General features: G+C 48.8%; 1 protein-coding gene across 6 annotated transcripts in view; it reads right to left on the bottom strand.

Moving 5' to 3' along the window:
- Positions 1-12,151: 12,151 nt before the first annotated feature.
- Positions 12,152-26,498, bottom strand: part of BCL2L1 (BCL2 like 1) — a 50,873-nt gene continuing 36,526 nt past the window's right edge. For all 6 annotated transcript variants that reach the window (XM_035006073.1, XM_035006075.1, XM_035006074.1 and 3 more), the window contains exon 3: positions 12,152-13,840. In XM_035006073.1, coding sequence (XP_034861964.1) covers positions 13,703-13,840 — 138 coding nt within the window. In that variant the 3' untranslated portion in view covers positions 12,152-13,702. The remainder of the gene's footprint in view (positions 13,841-26,498) is intronic.

The raw sequence follows: 26,498 nt of genomic DNA, 5'->3' as shown, positions 1-26,498 counted from the left end.
TTTGCAGGAGACACGACTCAGCCCATAACAGTTGGGTTCAAAATTATTCCACGTGTCTCCTTGTTCTGGGAGCAGTGGGCACCTAGGGCATTTTCTTCTCTTGGCAGAAGTCAGAGACCGCCGAGGGGGGCAGGGGGATGATTAGGGACCCAGGATGCTCTTAAAGCCCAGGCTCAGAACGAGCACACACAGAATCGGCACCACATTCCACTGGTCAGAGCAAGTCCTATGGTGTTCCAGTTACTATTGCTACATTACAAACTACCCCAAAACTTAGTGGCATAAAACAGCCATTTTATTATGCTCGCCAATTCCGTAGGTCAGGAATTCAGTCATGACTGTTTGCCTCTGTTCTAGAATGTTTGAGGTCTCAGCTGGAAACACTCAAAAGGCAGTGGCCAGAATCTTCTGGAGGTGTTTTCACTCTGGTGGTTGATGCTGGCTGGCAGCTGGCTGAGCCCGGACAGCTCAGTTGGAGATGTCAACCGGACATCCTTCTTCTGTGGCATCCCCAGGTGGTCTCTCTGTGTGGGCTAGTTTGCACTCCCTCAAAGCATGGTGGGTGGATTCCAAGAGTGAGAATCCCAAGAGAACAAGGAAAAAGCGTATTGCATTTTTATAATCTAGCCTCAGAAGACACATAGCATCCCTTCTGCTGAACCCTGTTGGTTAAGGCACTCACCAAGTTCCACCTACATTCACGAGGGAGAGAACATAGACTTTCCTGCTTGATGTCACAATGCAAAGTGTAAGACACATATGAGATGGGAGATGAGATGGTCATCTTTGGAAAATATAGTCTTCCCACCCACAGCCAAGCCCAACATCAATAGGCAGAGAAATATCCTCCATCAGAGTACACTGGTGAGTGTGGAGTAGGGGGAAAGGCAGAATTGTGAGCAAATACTACATCTTATCACTGATGGTGTAGAAACAACCAACACAAAATTATGTTGATAGAAGCTAAAACTGACCACATTTAATTGGATATCAACTAAAAGTCAAACAGACAATAACATTCTGACATTTAGATAATCAAATCTGACCTGAAAAATCAGACCAAATGGAAATAATGGACAATAGCAGATAATGCACAATGGCAGAAAACCAGTGAAATCAGATGTGGATAAACAAGAGTGAGAGAAGAATCACATCCTCATAGTGGCATTCACTCCATGAAGTCAGGTTGATTGCAATGAAAAAATAATTTTGTAACATTAAATTTATAATAGCAAACATTAGAAAGAATTTAACTTTGGTCATAAAATAACTGATTGAGGAATAAAATTGACTTCATGCAGCTTGCTCAAGAAAGGGCTTTCTTGAATTTTTTTTTTTTTTAAGATTTTATTTATTTGACAAAGAGAGACACAGTGAGAGAGGGAACACAAGCAGGGGGAGTGGGAGAGGGAGAAGCAGGCTTCCCACGGAGCAGAGAGCCCGATGCGGGGCTCGATCCCAGGACGCTGGGACCATGACCTGAGCTGAAGGCAGACGCTTAACGACTGAGCCACCCAAGCGCCCCAAGAAAAGGGCTTTCTTAAAAAAAAAAAAAGTACTTTATTGCTGTATTAGAATTAGTGTAATTCTGGGGCACCTGGCCCAGTCAGTGGAGCATGTGACTCTTGACCTTGGAGTTTAAGAAGTTTGAGCCCCACATTGGGTGTAGAGATTACTTAAAAATAAAATTTTTTTTAGATTTATTTATTTATTTTATTTTATTATTTATTATTATTATTTTTAAAGATTTTATTTATTTATTTGACAGAGAGAGACACAGCGAGAGGGAACACAAGCAGGGGGAGTGGGAGAGGGAGAAGCAGGCTTCCTGCTGAGCAGGGAGCCTGATGCGGGGCTCGATGCGGGGCTCGATCCCAGGACCTGGGATCATGACCTGAGCCGAAGGCAGATGCCCAACGACTGAGCCACCCAGGCGCCCCTATTTATTTATTTTACAGAGAGAGTGCCTGAGTGTGGGGAGGAGCAGAGGGAGAGAGAGAATCCCAAGCAGACTCCCCACTGAGCATGGAGCCCAACTCGGGCTCAATCTCACAACCCTGAGATCATGACCGAAGCCTAAATCAAGAGTCAGATGCTCAACCAAGTGAGCCACCCAGGCGCCCCCTAAAAATAAAATCTTTAATAAAGGAAAAAAAAAAGAACTAGTGTAATTCTGATAAAAATATTTGGATTCAAAACTCACAGTCAAAATAGCCTTGGAATAAACACATTCATGAGGTCAAAACATTTGGGTCAAAATGGCTTGTAATAGTAAAATTCTCTGTAAAAAAAAGAGAAAGAAACTGAAAAGATAAGGAACTAAAAAGGTGAAAAAGGACTGGTTTCCTTAATATGCTAAGCAAAACAAAACAAAACCAACAACCTAACAAATCAGTAAGAAAAAGATAAACGCACTAGAAAGTGTTGCAAAAGTCATGACCAGGAAGATTACAGAAAAAGAAAAAGGTGTCCTGGGGCACCTGGGTGGCTCAGCTGGATTAATCTTCCTTCAGTTCAGGTCATGATCCCAGGGTCCTGGGATGGAGCTCCACATCAGGCTCCCAGCTCGGCAGGGGGTTAGGAGTGGGGGTCTGCTTCTCCCTCTCCCTCTGCCTCTCCCCCTGCTTGTGCTCCCTCTCTCGTGAATAAATAAAATCTTAAAAAAAGAAAAAAGTGTCCTCCGAAGTTCTTTTTTTTTTTTTTAAAGATTTTACTTATTTATTTGACAGAGAGACAGCGGGAGCAGGAACCCAAGCAGGGGGGAGAATTATTTATTTTTAATTTATTTTAATTAATTAATTTATATTTTTTAAGTTTTGTTTTTGCTTCTTTATGGGGGGGAGAGAGAGAGAGAGAGAACGCAAGCGTGCATGCGCACAAGGTGGTGGTGGTGGGGTAGAGGGAAAGGGAGAATCTTAAGCAGGCTCCATGCCCAGTGTGGAGCTGGACGCAGGGCTCAATCTCACAGCCCTAAGATCATGACCCGTGCTGAAATCAAGAGTCGGACGCTTAACCGACTGAGTCAACCAGGTGCCCCCTAAGATTTTATTTTAAAGTAATCTCTGAATCCAATGTGGGGCTTGAACTTATTTATAACCAGGAGATCAAGAGTCGCACATTCTACCGACTAAGCCAGCCAGACATCCCACCCCAGAATTATTTTAAATAACTCATGTCACATCATTTCATCTGCAAATATTTCAGTGTGTGTCTCTAAACAATAAGGACTATTTAATGTATACAACTGTAATAGTATTGATATACATAAAAGTTTTAACAATATTTCCTTAATATCAAATATCCAGTCAGTATGCAAATTTCTCTAGTTGCCTCATAAAAGTTATATTTATTTGAATTTTTTTGGAATGAGGATCCACCTTTTTTTTTAAGAGTGGGGAGGGGTAGAGGGAGAGGGACAGAGAGAGACAATCTTTTTTTTTTTTTTTAAAGATTTTATTTATTTATTTGAGAGAGAGAGAATGAGAGACAGAGAGCATGAGAGAGGGGAGGGTCAGAGGGAGAAGCAGACTCCCTGCCGAGCAGGGAGCCCGATGCGGGACTCGATCCCGGGACTCCAGGATCATGACCTGAGCCGAAGGCAGACGCTCAACGACTGAGCCACCCAGGCGCCCCAGAGAGAGACAATCTTAAGCAGGCTCTGCACTGGGCTTGTTGAAGGGCTGGATCTCATGAACCTGAGATCAGGACCCTGAGATCATGACCTGAGCTGAAATCAAGAGTCGGATGCTTAACCGACTGAGCCACCCAGGTGCCCTAGGAATGAGGACCCTAAAGCTAAAGATTGCAGTTGGTTCATCTGCATCTTTGGTTTTGATACCAAGGTAATTCCCTTCCTTTTTCTTCTATTTTCTGGAAGAGATTGTGTAGAAATAGCATTAATTCTTTACACACTTGGTAGAATTCTCTAGTGAAATATTGTGGGTGGTGGGGGTCTGTGGGTGTTTAAATTACTGAATCAATATCCTTGATTGTTATAGGGTTATTCAAATGACCTATTTTACATTGGGTGAATTGTGGTAGCTTGAACTCTTCAAGTAGTAGGTTGCATTTACTGCAAAAAATTTCCCTCTAAGCACTGCTTTTACTGTATTCCATAAGTTTTGGTATTTTGTTTTCATTTGTCTCTAAGTTTTCTCTAATTTCCTTTGTGATATCTTCTTTGATTTATTGGTTATTTAACAGTGTATTGTTTAATTTCCACATATTTGTGAATTTCCTAGTTTTCTGTTATTGATTTCTAGCTTCATTCCACTGTGATTGGAGAAGAAACATTATATGATTTCAATCTTTTAAGTTTATTGAGGGGTGCCTGATTGGCTCAGCCCTAAGAGCATGTGGCTCATTATTTCAGGGTCATGACTTCAAGCCTCAGGTTGGGTGTGGATCCTATTTAAAAATAAATTAATTAATTAAATTAAATTTGTTAAGACTTGTTTTGTGGTTTAACATATAGCCTATCCTGGAGAACATTCCATGTGCACCAAAGAATGTGTTTCTGCTATTGCTGGGTGGGGTGTTCTACAGATGTCTGGTAGGGCTAATTGGTTTTTGTTTTGTTTTTAAGATTTTTATTTATTTATTTGACAGAGAGAGAGAGTCAGAGAGCACAAGCGGGGGGAATGGCAGAAGGAGGGGGAGAAGCAGACTCCCAGCTGAGCAGGGAGTCCGACTTGGGGCTTGATCCCAGGATCCTGGGATCACGACCTGAGCCGAAGGCAGAGGCTTAACCAACTGAGCCACTCAGGTGCCCGGGGCTAGTTGGTTTATAGTGATGCTTAAATTCTTGATTTCTTCTTATTTCCTTTTGTGTATTTTTAAGATATTTTCTTAAGCATCATGTCACCATGGGGATTACAATTAACATCGTTTTTAAAAATTTTATTTATTTGTTTGCTAGAGAGAGAGAGAGAGAGCACAAGCAGGGGGAGTGGCAGGCAGAGGGAGAAGCAGACTCCCCGCTGAGCAAGGAGCCCTATGCGGGGCTCGCTCCCAGGACTCCAGGATCATGACCTGAGCCAAAGGCAGACACTTAACCAACCGAGCCACCCAGGCGTCCCACAATTAATATCTTAAATTGACAACAATCTTGCACTGATATCAATTTAAGTTGAGTCACATAAAAACTGCTCCTATATCGCTCCATGCTCCCCCTTTCTATAGCAAATTTTTGTCACAAATTGTACCTTTATACATTATGTGCCCATTAACATAGATTTCTAATTTTTTTATGCATTTGCATTTAAAAAAAAATTTAATCTCTGCATCCAATGCGGGGCTCGAACTCATGACCCTGAGATCAAGAGTCACATGCTCCTCCAACAGAGCCAGCCAGGTGCCCCTTTAATGCATTTGTGTTTTAAATCATGTAGGAAACAGAGTTACAACCCCAAAACACAAGAATGCTTCTTTTATATTTTTCGATGTAATTACCTTTATCAGAGTTCTTTATTTCTTTGTATGTCTTCAAATTTCGCTGATTTCCGTCCACTCTTTTCCTTATTATTTCCTTCCTTCCGCTTGCTTTTTAAAATATATTTTTAAAATATTTTATTTATTTATTTGACACAGAGAGAGAGATAGCGAGAGAGAGAAAGAGAGAAAGAGCACAAGCAGGGGGAGCGGCAGGCAGAGGGAGAAGCAGGCTTCCTGCATGAGCAGGGAGCCTGATGCAGGGCTCGATTCGAGGACTCTGGAATCATGACCTGAGCTGAAAGCAGTGGTTTAACCAACTGAGCCACCCAGGCACCTCATCCTTTTGCTTGCTTTGAGTTTACTTTGGTCTTCTTTTTCTAGTTTCTTGAGGTGGGAGCTTAGATTATTGAACTGAGACTTCTCTTTTCTGATGTGCGCATTTATTATATACACTTCCCTCTCAGCATTGCTCTCACTGTGTCCTGCAAATTTTGGTATGCTGTGTTTTCATCTCATTCAATATATGTATTTTTATTTCCCTAATGCGCCACCGTGTCATTCCTGGGGTCCTGAAGTCCCTGGCCGGTTTGCCTTCTCATCACCTTTCAGGGTTTTCTTTTTTTTTTTTAAGATTTTATTTATTTATTCATGAGAGACAGAGAGAGAGAGGGAGAAGCAGAGGGAGAAGCAGGCTCCCAAGGAGCAGGGAGCCCGATGCGGAACTCGATCCCGGACTCTGGGATCATGACCTGAGCCGAAGGCAGACGCTTAACCGTCTGAGCCACCCAGGCGCCCCCTTTCAGGGTTTTCTTATGCTTGTCCAGGGTTTATAGCTAGCGGGAGATAGAGGGAAAAGTAGATCTGCTCTATCTTCCTGGAAGAGTGAGTTTAGAAGCAGGGTCACTTGTCCTGACCAGTTTTCCCCCACCTCCGTCTGCATTTTACTGATTACATTCCCATGTAACTGACTGTGCCCCTCCATCCCCTGCGTTTTCCATCTATGGTTGTTACATTAAGAGGCTTTGATCACATTTAGATCTGATTTTTGACAAGACGATTTCATGGGTGTGCTGTGTTCCTTGGCCAGGAGGCACACTATGCTCAGCGTCTTCGTGTGCCATTTGTAGCCTTCGCTGGTCATTGTCTGGATTCATTAACTTATCAGGGATACAGATGGCTTTTAAATTATTAAAAGATGTCAACCTCAATTAGAGTTTTGCAAATGAAATTTTTAAGTATGGGATACTATTTTTTCATCAGCCAGACTGACAAAGATCAAAGAGTGTGAATGCGGATGTTGGCCAGGGCGCAGGAGACGCGCGGTTCCCCAGGATGACAGCTTTGGCTGTCTCCAGCAAAACAACAAATGCGTATATCCTTTGGCCCAGCGATTCTGCTTCTGTGACTATCCCGTGGGTACACATGTATGTGTGCAAAATGATGGATACACCAGGTTGTTGACTGCAGTAGTGTTTGGATTAGCAGAAGTTGAGAACGAGGAAACTGTTCCTCCCTCAAGGCGAGTTTCCCAGCTGGTGTGCTACACGGTTTCACGAGCTGTGGCAGATCTGTTGTTGCCCCGGCCATGTGCCCTCAGCCCATCCTCAGAAGTCCTGTGCAAATTTGGTGGACAGTTCTCATTCAAGGGAACAGTCACCTTGTCTTTTAGACAATAGGTTTATTTAAGCTTGGCCCAAGCATGGGGCAGGCAGGAAGTGCCAAATGCTGAGGAGAAATAACAGAGAAGTAGCCCTCAACCAATGAGGGATGGGAGTTGGTGGAGAAATACCTCGAAGTTCTTGTCCCTAGAATATTCCACAGGTTTTTCAAAGGATCCCCTGGGAAGGTGCCCTGTTGCCTGAGGTGGCAACTTACTTGTCATTGCACCCTGTCTTGGCTTCCTGTCCTTCCCTGCCTCACTGTCCCCACTGTCCTGGGACCACAACTTAAACGACTTCCTCCTGAATCCTTACTTTTAGACTTTGCTTTCAGGGGATATGCATACTAAGACACAGAGCCTGGGGCAGGTGGAGCCCCAAGACTAGTCCCCTCTACCACCCCTCTGTAGAGCAGTGGTAGCGGGTGTGGGAATGGTCTGACAGCATAACTTAATAACACATTTACAGTGTCGGATGCCATTCTTAAGCACTTAACAAACATAAATCCTGCATTAAATCTACATAACCACCCATTACTATCATCTCCATTTTACAGGTGATGTCAAGACACTTGTCCAAGGGCACCCAGCTATCCCAGGAAGTATGGATTTAGAGCTCTGCTCCTAACCACTACGCAGCCTGTCTCTCTTCTGGCCCTCATTGCTCCATCCGGATGAGCTGAGCATGGCCAAGATTGGGCTCTTCCTGGATATCTACTACAGGGGTCAGCCACAGCGCACGCAGCCATCCATCTCCACAAGGACCCTCCACAAAGTCTGTGGAGCCTCTGGAGGAATTTGTTTTCCAGGTGCCCAAGGAGCTTGGCACGAAGCCCAGGTGAGATTGATGTGCCCAAAAGGGATGGCCAACCAGCTGCAGAGCGATGTCCCGCCACATAAATGGCTTGCAAATAAGGGTTTTATTGTTATTTTCATTTATTGCTATTATTTTTACAAGGCAATAGGGCGGGGAACAGTTTTTATGCTTTGTTTTGCAGGGGGTGGGGGGCACTGTTTTTTACATCAGTGCAATTTGAGCCAAGCCTTCCTGATGTGGGGACTGGTCATTTCCCCGCTCAGCAACAAATTTACAAACTATCTTGTTGGCTGGCCACTACATTGTTTATATTCCTTCTCAACAAAGTGGGGCTCAAACTCACAACCCCAAGATCAAAGTCCCATGCTCTACTGACTGAGCCAACCAGGTGCCCCTTGGTACCTTAGTGTTTTAAGAGTGACTTCCTCAGCACCTGGCTGGCTGTTGGTAGAGCAGGCAACTCTTGATCTCGTACTGGGTTGTGGAGCTTCCTTAAAAAAAGAGTGACTTCCTTAAACTTTAAGATTGACAAATATGATCTCAATACATTTATGTCTTATTTGATTTTTTAATAAATGTCCATGCACTAATGTTAGAATTCTGGTCATATGAAGTATTAATTCCCTCCTAAATTATTTAAACCACCTCATTTCAGTAGGTTCACACATGATTAGCTTCAATAATTACATGTAAAAAGCCTTGTGAATTCTTATGAAATTTAAATGGTCTTACCACACAGTCTGTCCCTTTCTTCTTTCCTTCCTTTCGCACTTTCTCTCCCTCCTTTCTTCTCTCCCTATGTACTATATGGCCTTACCCAGGTTTAATAACAATTATAATTTTCTAAAAAAAGGGGGGGGACTTGAAAGCTTTATATAATTTCCTGTGTTCTGGAACTTATCATTAATTTAAAATACGTGAAATGAGGGGCGCCTGGGTGGCTCAGTCGTTAAGCGTCTGCCTTCGGCTCAGGTCATGATCCCAGAGTCCTGGGATCGAGCCCCACATTGGGCTCCCTGCTCTGCGGGAAGCCTCCTTCTCCCTCTCCCACTCTCCCTGCTTGTGTTCCCTCTCTCGCTGTGTCTCTGTCAAATAAAATCTTAAAAAAAAAAAAAACCTGAAATGAAAAAGTTCATTTGGATTTGAAATCCACTTGAATACATTATACTTGTCAACTAAATAAAGGGAAGAACTGTTGGAACATTTAAATATAATTTCAATTGTAAGCTTTGGGATGGTTAAAATTTTTCTTTTATCACCTACTTGTGGCTATGAGGTCTCTTGTTGATGCTACCAAGAATTTGAAGAGATCATCAGTAATAAGCCTTGATCAAGAACTGTGTGAACCATTTTGATTATAAAAGCTCATAAAATAATGTATTCGTTGTTTCAAAGTTAATACTTCACTTTTAAATATATTTCATTTTTCTCCTCATAAAAATAGTATATAGAAATGGAATGGATTTGGGCGCCTGGGTGGCTCAGTTGGTTAAGCGACTGCCTTCAGCTCAGGTCATGGTCCCAGGGTCCTGGGATCGAGTCCCGCATCGGGCTCCCTGCTCAGTGGGAAGCCTGCTTCTCCCTCTCCTGCTCCCCCTGCTTGTGTTCCCTCTCTCGCTGTGTCTCTCTCTGTCAAATAAATAAATAAAATCTTAAAAAAAAAAAAAAAAAGAAATGGAATGGATTTTCCCCTAGGACCCACATAGGCAGTCTGAAATCCCTCCCAACTTTCCCTCAGGGTGCAATTCCAGTATTTTATGCATGTGCCACGGCACGTGTAAGGTTGGAAATCACTGAGTTAGAGGTCTGGCTAAAACACACACAGCTAGAAAAAGTAATGAAGCTGTCATGAGTGTTGATAACTTGAAGCTGCACGATGAGAACACAGGGATTCATGTATGAATATGGAAACTTCTGTAAGATACATTATTTAGGGGTAAAAGGCAAGGCAGAGTGTGTCTGTTACCATTTGTGTAAAAAAAGGCCGGGGGCGTGGTGCGGTGAGGATCAAAATATATTTATATCTATGTATTTGCCTGTATGTGAAAGATGTTTCCAGAAGGATCAAACATCTGAAGAGGGGTCCTGAGTGGCTAAGGTAAAAGGGCAGGGGCAAGGGACGCATTGCGGGGGTAGGGGTGGGGGGGTAAGGCTGGAGACTTCGGTGTTGAAGTAAGGAGAATGATGACCCTGAGTCCCAGGAGAGCCGCGGCAAGCTCCGAATACGGTACCCCAAGATTGGAAGTGTAAAGGTCCCTCTGGTGAGCAGGACGGAGGACAGACACCAAGGAAGGGTGGCCTGCGGGAGACAGAGGTCCGGGGCGCCGCGGAAGGGCAGCTGCAGTGGGCGTGGCCTCAGGTCTCACCCCACCCTCGGCCACCAGAGGGCAGTCAAGCCCGCTCCTGAAGGCCGGCGGGGCGGAGCGCCCGAGGCAGGCTCCCGCCTCCAGCCCCGCCCCCGGCTGGAGCACCCACCCCGAAGTCCCCGCTCGCTTTCTCAGACCCCTCCGGGACAACGGCCACTGGCTGCCTCAGTGGGCAGCCTCTTCTTCCACCTCCGGGGGAGCCCGCGCGATGGTGGGGTCATCGTTGCCGCGCCTTCCCATCCAGTCCTGCCCCAAGCTCTGTCGGGTTGTTTCATTCAATCTTGACCACAATCGCGTGAGATGGGTACTGCCATCAACCCCATTTATAGAGGGCAAAGTTGGAGCAAAGAGAGGGTAGGTAACTTGCCCAAAGTCACAAGCCCAGGAATGGTGACCTAGGAGACACACCTGGCCTGCCCACCCTGAGAACCAGAGCCTTAACCAAACCATGGCTTCTTCACTGGTCTCCAGGTTTCCACTGTTCCCTTCCAGAACCTTCTCCATACGGGGTGTTTTGTTTTGGGGGCTCTAAGGGGGCGTATCACTCCCTGACTTACAACCTCCCTTTAGCTCTCACTGCCCTCAGGATCAAGTTCACTCCCCTCACCCCACCTCTCTGGCGCAGTCTTGACCCAGGAGCTTCTTTTCAACTCCACACATCACCTTTCCTTCTGCCTGAAGAAAACTCTTACTCACCCTGTGCACTTGCTGCTTCTTGACCAGGACCACTCTTTATGCTTCCCTCATTCTTTTAGTTAACTCATACGGTCTTCTGGCCTTACTTCTTCCAGGGAGCCTAGACAAGCTCAGGTCCCCATATTAAATACTATTGGGCACCCACTATGAGCCTCTTGGGTTGCACTGCCCTAAGACATGTGCTTCACTTTTGTAATTATAATGGTGTCACCTTTCCAAAAACTCCGATCACCTTTGATTCCTCTTTCTTGAACTATTTCTATCAGTAAATGGATTGTGGGATCTACCTTTAAAATGTTACCTCAAGTCTGGAGGTACCTGGGTGGCACAATCGGTTGAGTGGTGACTCTTGGTTTCAGCTCAGGTAAAGATCAGAGCCGTGAGATCGAGCCCCACATCAGGCTCCCTGTTCAGCGTGGAGTCTGCTTGAGGTTCTCTCTCCCTCTCCCTCTGCCCCTCCTGCTCATGCTCTCTTAAATATTTTATTTTAAAAGATATTTATTTGAGAGAGTGAGTGAGAGAGAGCACGAGTCGGGGCAAGGGGCAGAGGGAAGGAGAGAAGCAGACTCTCCTGCTGAGCAGGAAGCCCAATGTGGAACCCTGGGATCATGACCTGAGCTGAAGGCAGACGCTTCATGGACTGAGCCACCCAGGTGCCCCAATAAATACATCTTAAAAAAAAAATGTTACCTCAAGTATGACTCTTTCCTACCTCCTTCCCACTAGGTCCTTCATAAGTCTTGCCATTCTTCCTTATGGTCACCCAGCTTCCACCTTTGCCCTCCAGTGCCCAGACCCATCCTTATATATTTGTCTCCCCAAGAATGGGAGTTCCATAAAGGAAGAGCTTTGTTCACTGCAGAATCCCCAGTGCCTAGGACTGTGCCTGGGCAGAGTCCTTGCCAAGTGGCTGTTTGTTCCCCTAGAATGTCAGTTCCCGAGGGCAGAGACTGTGTCCATCCTGTGCACACATACCCCAGTGCTCAGCACACAGCAGCTGCTCAATAAAAACCCCATCAATGAGCAGGTGAGACATGCAGGCCCAGAGGGAAGAAGGGACTTGTCCAAGGCCCTCTCCTGAGGGCAGCAGAGCCGGCAGCGGTGCCCAGCTCCCCCACAGAACCTGCTGGCAGCTGCACAGCCCCTCCTTCCCCAGCCCGGGGCACACAAGAGCCCAGGCCCTTTACTCACTGAGTCAACACAGTTTATTACTGAACTGCACTTTCACCTTCACACAGACTATTTCAAAGAGCTGGAACAAGTGTGGGGTGGGGGCTGGGGGGGGGGGACGACAGGTGCCCCTCAGGAGCCAGGACCCCCAGCTGGCTTCCCCAGACCAGGGCAGGGGAGGGAGCATCAGGCCGCTCAGTCTCCGGGCACCAGCTCTCCACGTGCACACGCACAGCAAGCCAGCAGCTCCTCACACATAAATACAGACACGCTTAACAAAAATAGTATATCATCTTCACAAGGAATAAAAACTAGTCTCGAATATGTACAGCAGAGAGCCCGGGATGGCCAGGGGTAGAGTAGAGGAGAGGGAGGCCTGAAGGACTCCCGGCCAGGCCACTCTGACCTTGGCAGCCCGGCAGCCCAGGCTGAATGGGGGGGGGGGGGGGCGCGCACACATCTGTTTGGCCAGGTAGGACTGACCCCTCCTCCCACCCCCACCTTCACCCTGTGCATCACAGTCTCCCTCCTGCCTTTCCTGCCTGAGGTAGGGAAGACTCTAGGGCTCCCACAGCTGCTCCCTGTAGCTCCCCTTCACCTCTGGGCCAAGGCCCCCAAATCCCTGGACTCCATGGGCGGCGGGCCAAGGCCCCCAAATCCCTGGACTCCATGGGCGGCAGCCCAAGGCAAAGGTGCCACAGGCTGATCATCTTGCAGGAAGTGAGGCAGCTGAGGCCATCAACAGCTCTGGGGCACCTGCCTTGGGCCCAGTTGGTCCCTCAGTTATGGTGATGGGAGCCAAGGGAGGGGAAGGGGAAAGGAACTGGGGTGGTGCTAAACTGCAAGGGCCACCCCAACTTTGGCATGGGGCACTTCCTGCAGCTACAGCCCCTTCCTTCCCGGGTGGGGCTGGCCTTTAGCCAGAGGCTTCTGGAGGACACTGGGATTGGGGTCAGGGACTTTGGCCAGGCCAGAGGTGGGGAGGGGGTCCTGGTCCTTGTTTCTTTATTCCAAGCAGCTTGAATCCCTAATTAGTCAGAAGTGGCCCCTAAGTGGCTCTTGGGAAGGTGGGGATGAAAGGAAGGGGAGCCTAGGTCCTGGAAGGGGAAGGGAATGATCAATTCTGAGGCCACAAACATCAAAACAAAGGCAATCTAGTCTCTCCTTCTGGGGAAAAAGGTCAGAAAACTCTCCAGCTCCCTGGCAGGAAAGCATTCTTAGGGAGGCTAAGGGGTTGGGGGTTCCACTAATCAGGCAGGGCCCTCCAGCTCCCAGCTACAAACACCCCCACACCTGCCAGCTTCCATGGGGCAGATTTTGGGGAAACCTTGTGGGTTCTGAGGCCAGGAGAACTGAGATGTAGGGAAGGCGGCTCTCACAGAAGCATGGTAGATTCTAGACAACTAATTGCGGGAGACCAGGTCTAGGCCCAACCCTGTGATGGGTAGGTGGCCAGAGGCTGCATGTAGTGGTTCTCCTGGTGGCAATAGTGGCTGGACAAAGGGATATATGGTAGGGGCAGGACAGGTAGAGTAGGAGGGTAAGTGGGTGGTCAGTGTCTGGTCATTTCCGACTGAAGAGCGAGCCCAGCAGAACCACGCCAGCCACAGTCATGCCTGTCAGGAACCAGCGGTTGAAGCGCTCCTGGCCCTTCCGGCTCTCGGCCGCTGCATTGTTCCCGTAGAGTTCCACAAAAGTGTCCTGAAGGGAGAGAGAAGAGAAAGGAGGGTGCTGTTTGAGTTCTACATCAGTAATGTGGGTGGGTGGGAGAAGGGGGCCACCTGCATGCAATGATGACTTGGAGATTTTTCTTTTTCTTTCTTTCTTTTTTTTTTTTAAAGATTTTATTTATTTGTTTGACAGACACACAGCGAGAGAGGGAACACAAGCAGGGGGAGTGGGAGAGAGAGAAGCAGGCTTCCCGTGGAGCAGGGAGCCAGATGCGGGGCTCGATCCCAGGACCCTGGAATCATGACCTGAGCCGAAGGCAGATGCTTAACGACTGAGCCACCCAGGCGCCCCTATTTTTCTTTTTTAAAATTTATTTAGGGGCGCCTGGGTGGCTCAGATGGTTAGGCGTCTGCCTTTGGCTCAGGTCGTGATGCCAGGGTCCTGGGATCGAGCCCCGCATCGGGCTCCTTGCCCAGTGGGAGCCTGCTTCTCCCTCTCCTCCCCGCTTGTGATCTCGCTCGCTCTCTCTGTCACTATCTCTCTCAAATAAATAAATAAAATCTTTAAAAAAAATTTATTTGTCAGAGAGAGAGCACGTGCACAAGCAGGGGGAGTGGCAGGCAGAGGGACAAGCAGGCTCCCCGCTGAGCAGGGAGCCTGATGCGGGAATCGATCCCAGGACCCTGGGATCATGACCTGAGTCAAAGGCAGGCGCTTAACTGACTGAGCCACCTAAGCATCCCTGCAATGGTGATTTGAAAAACTATAGCCATCCATGCCCACCTGAGCCAGATAAAGGGCTCAAAGGCTGCCCTCCTTCCTGCCGCCCAGCTGGGGATGACCAACGCACTTTATTGCTGAGATAACAGTGCAAAGCTGGGAAGGGCTTTGTCCAAGGTGAGCTGGCTAAAAAGTGGTACTGGAGGACCTGCGGCGGGAAAGAGAGGGGCAGGGGCAGGGAAGTGACAGGAGGCCAGGTGGCTGGAGCAGAGGGCAAGAGAGAAGGGGATGGGGAGATGAGGGTGAAGCGATGAGCAAGAGCAGGCCCATGTGTGGTCTGGAAGCCGAGGAAGAACATGGGGTTGAGTCTGTGCATAGTGCAGAACCACTAGGCCTTAGCCTTCCTGCTGATGCAACTGAGGTAGGGAGGGAGAGGGGACAGGGTTAAGTTCCCAGCGATGCAGGGGCAGGCCAGGTCTGGGGACTATTGGCCTGAGGCTCCTCCCTCTGGAGAAGGGAGGGCAGGCTGATAGGTAGACAGAGAAGGCAGAGTAGAGGGATAGCTACTCTGATGCAGGACTGGGATGGGGTCTGTGAGGCCCTGTCCCTGTCCCCAGCCCCCCAGGGGCCCCCCAGGGGTGTGACTCGGGGCCCAGAAGGAGATGAACAACAGCCCTCAGCCCTGAGGGCAGTCAGGAGGGAAGCACATGATATGGGGAGGGTGGAGCTGTGGGTTAAATTACCCAGCCCAGGGTGGAGCCAGCCCATGGGGCAGGGAGAGGGGGGCTGCAGCACCCTTTAATGAGTAAGCTTTGCACCCCATTTGTCCTTTAGTCCTCCCAACAGTGCTGCAGTGCAGGCTATCTCTCCCCATTTACAGACCAGGAGCCTCTGGGCCTAGGGAGGGTGTCTCAGAGTGTGAATGGACCACAGACGAATGAACACAGAGCCCAGGGCCCTCATTTCCACCCGGTCCCAACTGGCTGAGTGGTGGCTGCTCCCTCAGACAACACCTGCTGTCTCCAGCTGGTTCCAAGTTTCACCAGGCCAGTCTGCTCACTGTGAGACCTGCCTGGCCCTTCTTCTGGTCTTGATAACCCCACTCAGTTCATGCTCCACACGGAGGATTTTTAAAAACCGTAGATCAGATCACAGCATGCCTGGGCTTAAAGTCCTCCAACAGCTTTGCCTTTGCACTTAGAAAGCTGGAGTCATTTCTGCTCACACCCCTGGTACCTAGCAGAATGCCATGCACACTGAACTGCCAAGATGACTCAAAGACTCCTTAGTATTTATTAAGCCATTAGGGAGGTGGCAGTGACACATAAGCTAGAGCCCTTACCAGAATGTTTACCAGGTATTGGGGGGGAAAGAAACACCAGAAAAAGCCCCTCCATTCAGACCATGTCACTCCTTCCCATCTCATCCCAAGCTCTCAGCCTTCCCAAGGCTTCCCATCACCCCTGGAATAAAGTCCCCACTCCTTACCACAGCCAGCGAGGTCTAGCAGGACCTGCCCCCTCCCCACCGCACATTCCACTCATCACCCCGGCCTCCTTGCTTTTCCTCGAACATCTGCTTCTGCTAGGGAGCTTGCCGTTCTCGCTGCCTGGAGCACTTGACCCCAGATCACCACCTGCCTCACTCACTCCCTCATTTCACTCCTGAATCTGCTCAACTGTCATCTCCTCAGGGAGGCCTGCCTTGGTCACATCTTCTAAAATGGTACCCATTCTCATCTCTCTCTACTTTGCTTTATTTTTCTTCCCAGCACTTTTCATAACCAGATTCGACACGTTGTTTTTGTTTTGCCTCCTGCACTAGGTGTGGCTTGACAAGGGCAGAGGTCTTGTCTTGTCTCTATGTACTCAGTGCCTGGAACAGTGTCTGGCACATGTTGGTGCTCAACAAATACATGAGCGGAGCGAAGGTACTACAAGTCTACTAAGTGCCAGGTAGTACCCATTTCACCTTCATCAGGTAGATTTGAGCCCCACTTCACACTGGATAGGGAAGACCTGGCCTGGGGTCACCCAGCTAACAGGCGGCAGAGCCAGGATCAGAACCCAGGGCTGCTCAGCTCCAAAGGAAGTATGGCTGTAGCAGGACACTTCCCTATGTGGGGGGCTGGGACGATCTGTCCTGTCAGTAGGGCTACAATGGATTCTAGGAAGAGGGGTGTGGGGTGGGGTTGAGAGGGAGCCTTGGGTCTGGGGAGAGAAGGGCAGGGGTGTGGCAGCAGGCAGCCTCCTAACTCTTTGGCCTTGTTGCTGCCCAGGCATTGCTGGTGTGGATATGCTTCCCTCTCTTTCCCCCTTCATCCTGGCTAGCCTCATGGGTGGTGGCGGAAAAGAAAATCCTTACAAGAGTTACAATTTTTTCTGGTGCTAAGTAAAGTAGGCCCAAATGGAGTCACAAAAAAGATGGACTCATAATGGGGGAGAGTCCTGGACTGTCGGGAGCATGGGAGAAGTGAGACCAAGGCCAGAAGGACCTGACTATCCCAAGGGGCCCAATGTCTCACAAGAAACCAGGGACACTGGGGTTGCAGCCAAAGTGGGAGAGGCCTGGCTCCCTCGATGGGAACTTTCCTAAAGTAGAGGGCTGGCAGCCACAGGAAACTTTCCTCTCTGGGGCTGGGTTGGAGTAAACAGGCCCTGTCCCTGCAAGGGCACAAAGCACTCACTGTCCAGGAACAGTCATTCCAGGGTGGAGGGAACATTCTCATTTCGGTGTCATAGAGAACAAGACTGACCTGCCCAGCCCCCCCACTCATGCATTCCTGGCCAGGACAACCTTCAGCTCCGTTTCAGGAGCTCCTTCTCCTGGGGCGGGGGGGAGTACGATTTCCAGGGGCTATGGATTCTAGGGACTGCTTTTGCAGACAGAACATGAGCAAAATGGGGTGTGCTATTCCGGGGCGGGTGCTGGGGAGGCAGTGGTGTGGGTATATTTAGCTCAAGGTTCACACGACACACTTGGAAACAAACACAGCCATTTTCTCAGTGGGCGGTTGCCCTGGATAAATAAACAGCATTGCAGGGCAGCCTGGTTCTGGAAAAGCAGAGATAAGCCCCAGTGTTCTTCAATGGTTCCCACTAGTTTCAGCCAGAGCTGGCATGGTGGGCAGGGGCTGAGATCGTAAGGGGGGGTTGCAGGGAAGGCTCTGATGTCATAGAGGCTTTCAGGAGACCCAGGCCTGAGGCTGTCTGCATCCTCAGCTTGGGTGAGAGCAAAGTGGAAGTTTCTCTTTGCAGCTGTGACCACTGACATGGGATCCATGCAGGGGTTTTCAGGGCCACTGGGGACAGGCAATGGCTAATGACCTCCATGGCAGGATCATGGACTCCCAACCAGGCAGACCCCACAAGTTAGTAAGGCCAACCCACCTGCCCATTCTATAGTTTCACAGAGCTGGTTTGTGGTAGAGCATGGACTAGGAATTGGGTGTCTTCTGACTTGGCGTCAGGGCCCCTCAGAGGGATGAACCAAGAACCAGGGTCCCCAGGAGAAGCCAAGGCCGGGACCACTTTCAAGGTCCTGCCTCCAACAGTCCTGGCCCCGTACATGGAATGGCCCAACCTGACATACTCCAGTGTTTCTTCTCATCCCTGTGTGTCCTCTAACTGGTCACCCTCCCCACATCATCTTCCTCAGTAAGCCAACCCCTACTCAGCATATAAGACTCCACAACAAGTATCTCCTTTGTGCTTCCAGGGTTTTGGACTCTCATTTACACCATAAATATTTCCTGAGTGCAAACCATGCTCCAAGCCCAGCACTGAAGACACAGCAGTGAATAAGACAAACAAGATCTGCTTTTATGGAGCTTATGTTCTAGTCCACACGCTCTCAACAGGAGGGCAATCGCCTCCAGTGGGGCAAAGCAAAAAATTCTTGGATACTACAGTGCTTTGTGGCTTTCCATGGGGTCACAGCACATAAAAAGATACAGAGTACAGCTGTGGTATTCAAATGTCATGGGAAGGCAATTAGAACAAGAATGTAGAAAAAGATGCCTGGGGCGGGGGGTGGCGATAAGGAAAAAAGGTTGAGAAACACTGTCCTAGTGAGAAGCAGAGAGGATAATAAGAAACAAGACAGTTTCAGAGATGATGGGGTTTTGAAGGCAGTAAGTCATGGGGAGGTGACAGAGAACACCCGGGGGACTGACTGATATAGGTGGAATGGTCAGGGAAGGTCTCTTGGGAAGTGAGGTTTGAGCTGAGAGCTGAAAGACAAGGTGGCAGTGGCCAAGGGAGGATCAAAAAATCTTGGGTAAAAGAGAGCATGTTCCAGCAGTAGCAACAAGTGCAAAGGCCCTGAGGCGAGAATGGGAGGCAGGGTGTCCCTAAATCGAGGCCTATTTGTGTGTCAGTTTTCCCCCCTAGTCTGGGGGCTCAGTGCAGGCAGGGACCAAGTCTGACCCAATTCTAAAGCCAGGCCCACCCAGACAGGCACAGACTGACTATGGCTAGATTTCTGCCCAGAGGCCAACTGAATGACACAACTCCCCTAAGGCAGTGGCCCATCCACCCTGCCAGGGGCTGAAGCACAGTGCCTACTTGAGTCTGATCAGCCCTCCGATGCCCACCCTTCTCTCTAACCTCCCACATTTCCTTTTTTTAAAGATATTATTTACTTCTTTGAGAGAGAGAGGGCATAAGCAGGGAGGAGAGGCAGAGGGAGAAGCAGACTCACCACTGAGCAAGGAGCCCGATGTGGGGCTTGATCCCAGGACCCCAGGATGATGACCTGAGCCAAAGGCAGATGCTTAACTGACTGACCCAGCCAGGCGTCCCTGACCTCCCACGTTTCCATGCTGCTTCCTAGTGGTGTGACCTTGAGCAGCCCAGTGTCCTCACTTGTTAAATAATAATAAAATAATAACAAGTGCTATTATGGCAGCTGACCCTTTATTACACATTTGAATGTTTTAGTTGCACTGAGCACTGAGCTAAAGCACTTTACCTTGACTAGGTCATATTCCCTAATACCATGTATAATCACATTCATTTGAGTATTTTTTGTCCTGTCTCCCCCACTAGACTGTGTCTGGTTTTGTCCCTTGTATCTCCAGAACCTGATGCTGTACCTTGAGCACAGCAGGTGCCATTCTTAATGAATCTATTTTATAATTTTTTAAAAAAGATTTTATTTATTTATTTGACAGAGAGAGACAGTGAGAGAGGGAACACAAGCAGGGGGAGTGGGAGAGGGAGAAGCAGGCCTCCCGCTGAGCAGGGAGCCCGATGCGGGGCTCGATCCCAGGACCCTGGGATCATGACCTGAGCCGAAGGCAGATGCTTAACGACTGAGCCACCCAGGCACCCCTATTTTATAATTTTTTTAAAAGATTTTACTTTTAAGTAATCTCACACCCAATGTGAGACTCGAACTCACAACCTTGAAATCTGGAGTCACATGCTCCACCTACTGAGCCAGCCAGGTGCCACTATAATTTTTAAGTAAGCTCTATGCCCAACATGGGGCGTGAACTCACAGCCCCGAGATCAAGAACTGCATGCTCTACTGACTGTGCCAGCCAAGCACCCCCTAAATAAATCTATTTTATTTTTAAAGATTTACTTAAAGATTTTATTTACTAGACAGAGAGAGGGTGAGAGATAGCACGAGTGGGGTGAAGGGAAGAGGGAGAAGAAGACTCCCTGCTCAGCAGGAAGCCCGATGTGGGACTCGATTCCGGGACTCGGGGATCATGACCTGAGCCAAGGGTAGATGCTTAAGCAACTGAGCCACCCAGGCACCCCTAAAATTTTTAAATAAAGATTATTTATTTCTTTATTTATTTAGAGAGAGAGAGTGTGTGCGGGAGCGCGCATGTGCACGCAATGAGGGTAAGCAGGGCGGGGGGGGTTGGGGGGGGGACAGAGGGAGAGAAGCTCTAGCTAAGTGCCCACTGAGCGCGGAGCCTGATGCAGGGCTGCAGAGCTCCATCTCACAACCCATGAGATCATGACCTGAACTGAAATCAAGAGTCAGACACTCAACCAACTGAGCCACCCAGGCACCCCTAAATGAATCTATTTTAGGTGAACATTTAAATGAAGGAGTAAATGAAGGGAGTATTTTCATTTAATCCTCATAATATTTATCAATGGCCTAGTTTCACAGATGTGAAAATGGAGGCTTCAGAGTTCACTCACCCTCTATCATGGAAGTGGTGGGACTGCGATTTGTCTGAATTCTGACCTCTTGCTCATTCTGATGTCTGATCCTGCCATTCCAGTCCCTGCTGTCCCTACCTACAGAGAACCTAACCTACACAGTGGCAGTGGTAGCAGATGCTTCCTGAGCACTTACCCTGCAAGGAAAGCACTCTTCTCAGTCCTTTTTGTAGATCAGTTCACTGAACTGTCTCCACGCTGGGCAGTGGGTACTGTTGTTAACCCACCATACAGCTGATGGACCTGCAGCCCTCAGATAATCCGTGACTTGCCCGAGGTCACACAGTGGCTGGGTTGCCTGCACCAATAGTCTGGCTCCAGTGTCTTTGCTTCCAACCTCCATAAAGGACTGTGTTGACTTTCTTTCTTTCTTTCTTCTTTTTTTTTTTTTTTTAAAGATTTTATTTATTTATCTGACAGAGAGAGACACAGCGAGAGAGGGAACACAAGCAGGGGGAGTGGGAGAGGGAGAAGCAGGCTCCCAGATGAGCAGAGAGCCCGATACGGGGCTCGATCCCAGGACCCTGGGAACATGACCTGAGCCGAAGGCAGACGCTTAACCAACAGAGCCACCCAGGTGCCCCTGTGTTCACTTTCAAAAGGACGATACTTTTCAAGGCCCCATTGTGGGCCAGGTGCATGCACTTCTATTACTGAAGGAGGACCTTGATCTAAACCCAGGTAAATGGAGGCTCAGAGATACCAAGAGACCTGCCCAAAGAGGGTATGTGGGGAAGTCAGTTGCAAGGTCCAGTACATGCAGCAGCAAACCCCATATTCCAGGCCAAGGCTATAATCCTGAGTCCCTCTAGGAGGGGGAAGGTTGCCCGAGGCCACCAGCTGAATGAATGAGCTCTGGCCCCTAGCCAGCTGAGGGGAACTGGGTGCCACAGGAAAAGGATATGACGAAGACCAGGAGGGAAAGTGAAACCCTTCCGTCCTGACTTCAGTGGGGGGAACAAGTGCTTGTGCCAGACGGGCCCTTCCTTCCTCTAGGGTGACTCTGGATGGCCCAGGCCCACCACTTCCTTCCTGCTTGGTTATTTTGGGAAAGAGGTAGGTGGAGAAGAGGAAGGGGCTCCTAGCAGCCCAGGGAAAGTGCCAGAGACATCAGCGCTGTACCTTGTCTTGGCCTCGTCATGGCCCTGCATGGGCAGGCCATGAGTCACTTGCAGAGTCACTTTCTGCTGCTAGCCTCAGTTTCCCTGAGAGAGAGGCTGATACATGCTTGCTGAATAGATAAATGAGGCCTTGTTAGGAGATCCCTGGGAGATGGCAGGAAGGGGGGATGGGGCAAGCGGAGAGGACTTATCACTCTCTTGGCAGGGAGGTGCAGGCGGAGACTCAGAAGAAATGAGGTTTGTGGTTGGAATCCACTTCCCTTGGCTTTCCCGGGGGAGCTGTTGGCCTCAGCAATGTGAAAGGAACACAGCCTCTCTCTTCCACTGGGGGGGGGGGGGGGGGGGGGGGGGAGGGGGGGTTGGATTTCGATGTGGGCAATTTAGAGAGGCAGCTCAGTTAGGGCAGAGGCAGAGATGGGTGACCACAGGCCTCTCTACTTTGGAGCCTCAGTTTCTCCTACTTTGACCTCCCAAGACGGTGGTAAGATCAGGGGATGAAAGCACTTAGTAAAGCAAGGTGACCTTGGTGTTACTGGCTGAAGTGGGTGTCATGGGGGGCTCAAGCCATCTGGGCTTTAGGGAATATTTGGAGACATCCTCGCAGCAAACTTCATGTTAATCTTTCTCCAACTCTGCCCCTGTCAGCTGCCAGCTTCCCTTCCCCCGCCTCCTCCCTCACCATTAGTTCTCAGAAGCTAAGCCTGACAGATGTGCTCATTTCTCAGAAAAGGAAGTGGTTGTGCCGGGAGGAGATAACACCTCCGCTGGGGAATTGAGAAAGCTATCAGGCCCAGCAGTGCGAGTGTGGGCTCTCCACCTCCTCAGCTCAGAATCAGGGTGCTAGTCTTACAGGCAGAGAGAGACAATTCAGAAAAGCATTTACTGGGGGCACAGATGCTCATTTAGGGGCTTACAACCTCCTTCCCTGGCAGTGATGACTGATATTTACTGAGCACTTACCAGGTACCAGGCATGGTGCTAAGAGCTTAGTTCTGGATACGAATTTACTTAATCCTTCCAATAACCCCATGAAGTGTTATTGTTACTTTCCATGTTACAGATGAGGAAATAAGGGCAGAGAGGTCAAGGGACCCTCCCAAGGTCATTATAGTTCATAAATCGCAGAGTTGGGATTTGTAATGCGGCAGTCTGGCTCTAGAGCCCAGCACTTAATGGCGCCTGGGAAGCTCCTACATGCTCATATGCATTCATCCTCTGGAATTTTGAGGCCTCCCTCATCTCAACCCTCTCTCATCCCATCCCTGGTGATGCCCTATTTTCTCATGAGTAGATAGATGGCCACAGCCTTTCATTCTTCTCCCAGTGTCCTCGGTGAGGACCAAGGCTCACACTTGAAACAAGAGTCAGAGACTCAAAAGTGATCTTATAACATAATCATCCAACTTCCCATGTGATGCACAAGCTCATCCCTAACATCCTCATTTCCTAGACAGGGATCAGAAAGGTGGAGTGCCAAGGTCACGTAGTAGGTCTGTTTCACTCCAGATGGTCCAAACTCGTGGGAGTTCACAGTCATCTCTAGGGCATCTCTGCTTTACATACAGAGTGTTTCCCTTTTGGACAGCTCTCTGGGAAAACATTTGCCTCTTTCCCTCTACCTCCCCCCACTGGCTGGCGTCAAGTTTGGTCCTCTTTTTTCTGTTTTACTCCAGCTCTGACCCAAGGGCTGCCCAAGAAGTCACCATAGCCTGGCAGAGGAAGCTTTGCTGGCCTTGCTCTGCGCCCTGGGCTGGTTGTGCTCCTCTCCGAGTAGAATTTCCTCACTGGTAAAGTGGCAGTGCTATTTGGATGAGGCCAAGGCTGGTGACAAATTAACTTCTATTTTTCTACTGAGCAGGGCTGCCAGAGCAAAGAGTAGGCAGGTACCCAGTAAGTCTTGCAACTACACTTAAGACGTGTTGGCTTTGGACATCATCTATAAAATGGAGATTAAAGATGTGCTTATTTCACAAGAATACTATGAGGATTCAACAGGAATACACGTTAAGGCTCTTCCAACTCCGCACGGCACAGAGCAGACTTTGAATAAATGTCGGCTATTATTACTGTTTTTATTATTAGATCAGGGCTCAGCCTTGTGTCTTAGAGCCTTCTCTGGGGTCTGTAAGACTCTGCAGGATTTCCTCAGCTTTGTCGAGGGCCAGGCTGCTTCATTCTTCACATACCATGTTCTCTTCAGCCTCAGGACTTTTGCCCATGCTGATCCCTCTGCCAAGGTATCTCCTATTTATCTCTTAAGTCTTTACCTCCAGGTCACTTCTTCAAGGAGGACTCCTGCTTTCTGCCTCCAAGTCTCCTTCAGCTCCCTTGCCAGTTTGTTGAGCTGTTCATTTTTTCAAACGTTCTTGTTTAAGTTCCAGTTAACATACGTGTGATACTAGGTTCAGGTGTACAATTCAGTGCTTTAGCACTTCCATACGTCACTCTGTGCTCCTCACGACAAGAGCACTCCTTAACGCTTCACCTGTTTCACCTAGCCCCACCGTCCCAATCTTCAGTTCTCTATAGTTAAGAATCTGTTTCTTGGTTTGCCTCTATTTTTCCTTTATGATCATTTGTTTCTTAAATTCCATATATGAGTGAAATTATATGGTATTTGTCTTTCTCTGACTTATTTTGCTTTGAGCTGTTCATTTTTGACCATGAACTCTGTCTCTTCAGGCCTAGCCCAGTGCTGGGCCCAGAGAAGGTGCTGATGAGTATAGCTGATTGGTGGACAGTGAGGAGGGTAGGGAAGAAAGGCCAGTTCCCTCTCTCTTCATCCTCATCCTCACTGCCTGGCAAAACTAGGAGGAGGCCCCGAGACACCAGGTGATTGGGCAGGGTGACCAGGACTCCCCAGATACCAAGTTCTTCCAGGCTTAGGGAGGGGGACAGGAAGTTTATGGGAAGGTTCTGGAAAAGGCATCTTCTGCATTGTGTTGAGGCAATAGGCAGAAGAGACTGGGGTTAGCAACCTACAAAGAATAGGGACTTGATCCCTAGGGCCAACCCTCTCCCTAAAACTCTGTTTCCTTCTGGGGTCTATGCCTCCAAGTACTCCATGGTCCAAAGCAGCCGTTCCCTTCTCATTTCCACCCAAAGATATCCCCACCGCCTCATCTGGTGCTGATCAGTGCTGCATGCTGTTAAGAAGAGAACACCAGGCAGAGAGTCAGCAGATGTGGGTTTCGTGTCCCAGCACTATCACTGGCTTGCTTAGGCTGAGTCCGTTCCCCTATCTGGGATACTGGGAAAGTCTGGGACTTTCCCCAACTGTAAAATTAAGGGGATCATCCCAAGGACTCCTGCTACTGCTGCAGCATGAAGAGGATGAAAGTAACTCACCCATGGACAGCTAAGTGACTACTTGGTTTGTCTCTGAAGGGTATTCAGAAGACCCAGTAATTCGTGTGGAAGGTAAGAGGCAACATTCTGGAATAGAAGGACATGTTGCCATAAAATAGTCTGATTCTCCTCCATATCGAAGCCTGCTGAGTCTTGCCGTCAAACCTGTAGGATTCTAGGGGAAAAGGGCAATGCACATCTGTGACCCAGGGCAAGCTCCTCAGAGAGGCCAGATCTTGCCGGGCTCTGCCCCCCGTGGCCTCAACCTCTTCACCCTAGCACCACCTCCAACTAGTCCAAACAAGTCCCGGGTATTTTCAGCCACCTTTATCTGATCGGAAATGTTTGGAATTCCACAGCAGTAGGCAACAGCTCTGGAGGATTTGAGGATGGGAGCAAATCCCTGTAACACCCTTCCCTCCCCCCTATACATATGAATGCTCACACATACACCCCTTGTAACAAAAAACTCAGAGCTGAAGGTTCCTGCTAGGTTGCATTTCCTACATTCTGGTTCCTTCTAGTCTTCTCAATTCATCCCCAGGCTAGTCCAACAGTTGCCTCAAGGTACAGAATAGCAAGATGCCTGAGATGGTCCCAGGAGAGCTGGACTACTGTCTGCAGCACAGTGATGCAGGGGGTGGAGGCCAGCAGAAGGTTCGGTCAACACCCAGAGCACCAATAAACTGCACAAGACCACCACCACCAGGAGGCCCCAAAGCAAACTGCTGTCCCATTTGATGCGACATGTGGATCACTCAAGAATTCATGTGTCATGATCCTGTGGTTCAGAGATGTCTAGTTCAACTCCCTCCCTCAACAGATGGGACACTGAGACCCATAGGAAGTAAAGGGACTCCCCTGAAAGGCCTCCTGACTCCTGGAGTTGGACAGTATGGGTTTTGGCCTCACCTCTATGACTGCCTACTTGACAGACCTGGGGCAAGACCCTTTACCTCCCCAAGCCAGGGTTCCTGCCTATAAAGTGACAGCACTGTGGGGCACCTGGATGGCTCAGTCGGTTGAGCGTTGGACTCTTGATTTTGGTTCTGGTCGTGATCTCAGGGTCATGAGGTGGAGCCCACGTCAGGCTCTGTACTCAGCAGGGAGTGTGCTTGAGATTCTCTCTTCTCCCTCTCCCTCTCCCACCCCCCCACCCCCCGCGTGCACGTGTGCACACGCTCTCTTAAATAAATAAATAAAATCTTAAAAAAAAAAAAATAGAGTGAAAACACTGTGCTTATATCACAGGCTTGGCAGCAAGAAGTAAATGGTTCACAGAACTCAATAAATGTTAGCTGTTGTTATTTT

The sequence above is a fragment of the Mirounga leonina genome, unplaced genomic scaffold (assembly GCF_011800145.1).
Source record: "Mirounga leonina isolate KUSES-001 unplaced genomic scaffold, KU_Mleo_1.0 Mir_150, whole genome shotgun sequence".
In the NCBI taxonomy this organism is placed as follows: domain Eukaryota; kingdom Metazoa; phylum Chordata; class Mammalia; order Carnivora; family Phocidae; genus Mirounga; species Mirounga leonina.
Note: the sequence above shows the minus strand (reverse complement) of the source record. Positions and strands in the feature narration are given on the sequence as shown.